A 5,960-nucleotide genomic window follows, 5' to 3' on the forward strand; every position below is an offset into this window, starting at 1 on the left:
TTCTCCCTCCTCCTCTGAGGGGCCAAGACCTACCAATGCTACTCCCACATTGTCCCCCAACCCGTCCCCTTCTTCCCCCGCCCACCGCCACTACCTTTGTTTAAGCCTTCACATCCTCTTTCTTAATTACTGCAATACCCTACTGATCTGCTGCTTCCTGCCACTAGAGTGATCCCCAGCCACAGCGCTGAACAGTTAACCCTCTAAGAAAGAAAAAAAAAAAAAATCAAGAATTCTCTATTACCTAAAAATAAAGTTCAAGTTTTTTGAGCCCGGCCTCCTAGAACTTTGTCTCAGCCATCATTTCAGCTTCTCTTCTCCAAACTCGGTCTCTGTCTTCTGGGCAGGAATCCAGTAGATCTTCCCTCCCCTCAATCCTCTGCCTGGAGTTGTTCCCCTTGGATTCTGTGTCTGAAATTCTCATTCCATTTCCACCTGTCCAGTGCCCCGTCCCCCAGAGCCTTTCCTCCTGGTCCCCTACTCACTTGAAACTAGAACAAATCCCTCTTCTCTCTGTATCCTCACAGCGTTTTTCATTTTTGCACCCCAGTTACAACACTGATACCTTTTTCCCCCACATATTGAGGTGAAATGGGTCCATTTTTCCTCCAGACTGCAAGATTCTTCAAAGTCCACTCAGCAAAAGATTGTGCAGCTTCCCTTTTTAAACAAATTAAGCATCATAATAGCAACTGGGACTCAAAAAACAGTAAGCTGCAGCTCTGGGACTGGATCTGTCTAGTGGGAAAAGATGATGCAGAAACATAGAGCCACTGTAACTATGAGGCAGGAAGTGGTCATGTTTTACCAACATTTGTCTTGCCCAGCCTAAGACTTTGCATATGACAGAAGAATGGCATTTCCTAGCTGGAAGTCCTAAAAAATCATGCAGTCTAATCTCCATGAGCATAGCGAACTGAGGTCCCTGAAGTTAGGGACTCGTCCAAGGTCACCAGGTCTGTGAGAGACCAAGCCCTAGGGCACCCTCTCCTACGCCCCCACTGCAGCTCCTCCTTCTTTGCCCCCTCAGTGTTATGAACCACAGGGAATATTCTTGCTTTTTCTTTTTTGGCCACCAGAGGCATGTGGAGTACCTGGGCCAGGGATCAGATCCAAGCTGCAGTTGCTACATAAGCCGCACTGTGCCGGGTGCTCCCAAGATGCCACTGATCCCGTTGCGCCGCAGAGGGAATCCACATGGAATATTCTAAAAGTGATACAGCATAATCAATGGATATGCCTAGGTTGAGTGTCCAAAGAAACAGGGAAGAGCTTGAAGGACTTGTAAATGTTTCTTCCTTTCCAGGCATCATTCCCATAAACCCCCCTGCTACTCTGTTGCTTCTGTATAACCTGTTGGTAGTTCATTTTGTCTTTTTTGAGAGTCAGACTGTTCCATGGTCAATTAAGTGTTCAATTACAGGAAAGGGGAAGATCGAACATTTTAAAAGTTCTCATTCCTGGATTGAAATGCTCCATCTGTAAACCATCAAGAGAGTTCCAGAAAAACTACCTGATTTAAAAGTTACATATTTGAGATGACATTTTATTATTGTTTTTCCAAAAGGTTTCTCAAAATCATTGCTTTAGTCTCAGTAGGACTTTAAACAAACCACATTAAAAATCACTCAAGGCATTTTATCCAGGAAAAAAAAAATCTTTAAAACTTCCTTTGTCCTTTTCTTTATAAACCACTCATGTCAGCAAGGTATATTTATTCACACATTATATACACATATTTTGAAGAAGTAAATGAAGAAAGAGTCTTTATTTCTTTTTTCCTGCATTAAAAGCAACCATATAACTTGTACAGATTAAACAAAATATGCTCCTTTATTATTATTCCTGCTTTAGAAAGAGAAGGTCAAGATGGCCACCCATTGGCTGGAGCAAAATAAAGGAATGAAGAGTTGTTACTACCACCCATCAAAGTCCCCTAAAAAAAAGTGTCTCAAGGTTCTCCAGTTAACAACTTGGTTAATTAGCCTCTCCTCCAGGAAAGTAACAAGGGTCTTTCCACCCCACCCCCCTTTTTTTCTAATTAGGAAATATATCTCACTTATACTCACTTCACTGAAACCCCCATTTGAAATAAGAACCTGCCTGGAGAACAAAATGGCTACATTACAAGGGTTGGTAAGAAAGTAACCAAATAATGGGTAAGAGAAAATAGCTGCTGGAGTTCCTCTGTGCCACAGCAGGTTAAGTCGGTTAAGCAGCTCCATTTGCTGCTGTGGGGCAAGTTTGACCCCTGGCCCAGGAACTTCCACATGCCCTGGGCATGGGCAAAGAAAAGAAAAAGAAAAAAAGAGAAAAAAAGGAAAAAGTTTGGTGGAGAATCATTGCACAGTATTTATCTGAGCAGCCAGAAACAAGAGAATCCCATTATAATTCATCATTACAGGGAGTTCCCATCGTGGCGCTACGGAAGTGAATCCAACTAGGAGCCATTAGGTTGTGGGTTCAATCCCTGGCCTTGCTCAGTGGGTCAAGGATCCGGTGTTGCTGTGAGCTGTGGCGTAGGTCGGCGGCTACAGCTCTGATTTGACCCCTAGTCTGGGAACCTCCATATGCCATGGGTGCGGCCCTAAAAAAGACAAAAAAAAATTAAAAACTCATCATTATAAATATTAGTAGTTATACATTTCAACATGGATTCAGTATTATTCTACCGGTGAAGTCATGTCCCCTAGAACCTTACAGTAGAAGGCAGAATCCTATTAGAATGTGGTTTACTCCATCCTCCTGCTGAAACCCTGAAGAAATCACACTAACTCCATCTAGAGATCACTTCTAACCAGGCTTACTCTCCCTAGAACTAAAAGATATAGTACTGGAGTTCCCGTCGTGGCGCAGTGGTTAACGAATCCGACTAGGAACCATGAGGTTGCGGGTTCGGTCCCTGCCCTTGCTCAGTGGGTTAACGACCCGGCGTTGCCGTGAGCTGTGGTGTAGGCTGCAGATGCGGCTCGGATCCAGCGTTGCTGTGGCTCTGGCGTAGGCCGGTGGCTGCAGCTCCGATTCAACCCCTAGCCTGGGAACCTCCATATGCCGTGGGAGCAGCCCAAGAAATAGCATAAAAAAAAGACAAAAAAAAAAAAAGATATAGTACTGTCTCCAAGCACTAACGCTGCTAACTTAATCATTGGATTGTAGCTTGCAGATGGTGAAGGTCTTTCAACTACACTCCTGTGGAATGGTCGGACAAAGACGAGGAACCTGAGCTGGAGAGGGTAAGTAGCATTTGCTCAGTCACCTAGCTAGCCAATGACAGGGCAAGGAGAGCATGGTCAGGGGGAAAGCAAGCCTGGGCTTTGGGGTCAGGCCAACTTAGGACGGGCCCTCAGCCCACAACCTGGGCAAAACATGTCACCTCTCTGAGGTTACATTGTCTATCGCCTTCGCCTGGATCTTTATAGAAATACCAAGGAGTGCAGCGGACTTAGGAAAGCATGCAACATTTCCTTGAAGTCTGTTCTGGAACCCAGCTTCCAGGCCATAAAATATGTGTAATTTTTTTTAGCCGTAAAATATGTATAATACCCACCTCTCAGATTTACGAGAATATAGGACAAAATGTGAAAAGCGATCGATAAAATTTCTGGCACGTAAAAGGTGTTCATTGCTTATTAGCTTCCCTCCATTCACACATCTGTAGAAAGGGGGTAGTAAAAGCTACCTCAGTGCAGGACTTAAGCGAAATAATACCCGGAAAGGGCTCACCATTGTTAACTGTTCTTTGTCCTTGTCCTGCCCCACCCCCACTGCAACGCTGTCTCTGTGGAAAGGGAAATTCAGCTGTTACCAAAAGACAACTTTAGAGAGGAAGCTTATCTTCATAGGTCCAAAAGTATTTGACTTAGCTACTGAATTTATAATTGTTTCTCAAAAAAAAAATTAAGTATTTTTAAAAGATCGCCCAAGTCAATAGACAATTTCACTAGACCTGGAAGCCCTCAAGGTGATGAAAGTTTGAGAATGTCCCAACTCAATCCCTCCTACTCAACCAGCTGAGCACTTCGTTGTTTTTTTTTTTTTTCCTCAAATCAAACTGTTACTTTAACCAAAGGTCAAACAGAGTGAGAACTACAAGGGGGGATGCAAAGAAAAAAAAATGGGGGAAAATAGGCAAAACTGATAGGAAAAAATCAGTTTTCATAGAAATCCGAGTTCTCTGCCAAAAAGATTACTGACACTAACATATGTTGTTATGTGTTAAATGCTATGAAGTGTCCAAAAGATCCCTTTTTGATAAAACAGGATGTTTGAAACATGTAATGTCTTTTCCAGCAACGCCATTCACACACTCAGGCAACTGCACAGGCTGGGCACGCGGCGCGCTCTGGCGAATGTGCTCTCAAGTGTCAGCTTAGAGTCACCTTCATCCAAAACACGGTGTCAATGACATTTCTCATCAATTCCCAAAGAAACGAATGTAGGAAAACGACCCTTTCATCTTGAAGGCTGTCATTGATTTAGTGAGTTTTGGAAGGTCCTCCTTTGGTTATGGTTGGATTTGTTTCAGTATTTACATCCCGAATTTACCCACCTCGCTGACTGGGCAAATTCCCATCGTTTTCTCCCCTTTGAGGCGTTGAGGCTGGTACAGTTTGTGTTTGTGAAGCACCTTTAAGTTACAGGCACATAACCAATAAGAGGGGGTGGGACTGGGGATGGAACAACCAGAATGTCAACATCTTTTTCTCCCTTTAAAGTACTCGTTTCTTTTTCCTAAGATTTAGTTCTGGAGAGGGGAAAAAAAAAAAAAAAGAAAAAAAAAGAAAAAGCAGATTGCAAATGCAAACCTCCGCCAGAAGGAACCTTAGACCGGACTCCAAACGCACGCGGAGCCGCGGGTATGGGTCCGGGCCGGCCCGGCGCTCGCTAGCTGGCCCCCTCCTCGGGCTCGCTGCTGGGCGAGGGGGCCGACGAGGCCTTGGACTCGCCGTCGCTGTTGCATTCGGCCCTGCGCGGGGGGGCGGCGTCGGCCGCGCCCTCCTGTTCCCGCGCGTGGCGCTCCAGCAGCTCCTGGAGGTGCTTGATGTAGCAGATGGCGGCGCGGAGCGTCTCCACTTTGCTGAGGCGCTTGTCCGCCAGCTCGCGGGGCAGGTGATCTCGGAGGCGCGCGTACCCCTCGTTCACGCAGCGCACCCGCTGCCGCTCGCGCTCGTTGCGCTTGCGGAGAAAGGCGGGCTCGAAGGCGCCGTCCAGCGGCAGGGGCAGGTGGGCCCGTCTAGGGGCGCAGCCGCCGTGCGTCCGCTCCCAGCGCACAGCGTCCAGACTCCAGGAGACCCTGAAGGGGTCCCGCAGAGGGAGGCGGAGCAGGGACCCTGGCACGCCCACGGGCACCGGGCGCAGGTGGTAGGGCAAGGTCAACAGGCCAGCCGGTTTACGTTTCTCCATCATTCGCCGAAAACAAACAGATCACCCCGGAGATGAATCTCTCAGCAGACGATGAGACTGAAAATCTTTAAAGTGGGGTTGTTGGTCCATTCAGACTGCCGGGCATAGCTGGGCTGCTTCTGGAGAAGTTTCTGGGGCCGGAAGGTAGGTTCCAGAACAGGCTTCAAGGAAACGTTGCATGAGTCCCTAAGTTCATTGCACTCCTTGATATTTTTATAAAGATCCAGGCGGAGGTGATAGGCAAAGACTTAGAACCACCCCCTCCTCTAATCCACACTTCAAACCCCCGTCTTCCCTTCTGATCGTCTTCTTTCAAAAGATAACAAAAGGGGTTCCTCTGCTCGGTCCCCTAGCCTGGAAATGTGAGCGCACACCAAACACTGAGTAATCTCCCAAAGCCACCAAAGCTTTTCAATTACTGTAAGTCCACCGCTCTGGGTCTTCAAGAGCATAGGAATCCTCAAGGTTTCAACCGCTCCTCCCAGGAACCAACAGATCTCCTGGCGGCTGAGCGAAAGTTTACCAGAGGCTTTCTCCTTGAAAATCAAAACTTGACT

At 46.7% G+C, this 5,960-nt stretch overlaps 1 protein-coding gene across 1 annotated transcript; it reads right to left on the bottom strand.

Moving 5' to 3' along the window:
• Positions 1–4,884: 4,884 nt before the first annotated feature.
• On the bottom strand, positions 4,885–5,403 carry ASCL4 (achaete-scute family bHLH transcription factor 4). The gene has a single exon (XM_047788341.1). The coding sequence runs from the start codon at positions 5,401–5,403 to the stop codon at positions 4,885–4,887; it is 519 nt and encodes a 172-aa protein (XP_047644297.1).
• Positions 5,404–5,960: the final 557 nt, after the last annotated feature.

The sequence above is a fragment of the Phacochoerus africanus genome, chromosome 7, assembly GCF_016906955.1.
Source record: "Phacochoerus africanus isolate WHEZ1 chromosome 7, ROS_Pafr_v1, whole genome shotgun sequence".
In the NCBI taxonomy this organism is placed as follows: Eukaryota; Metazoa; Chordata; class Mammalia; order Artiodactyla; family Suidae; genus Phacochoerus; species Phacochoerus africanus.

Bases quoted from the DNA above. Each gene is read 5' to 3' on its own strand.
- ASCL4 (XM_047788341.1), bottom strand. From the start codon at position 5,403: ATGGAGAAACGTAAACCGGCTGGCCTGTTGACCTTGCCCTACCACCTG.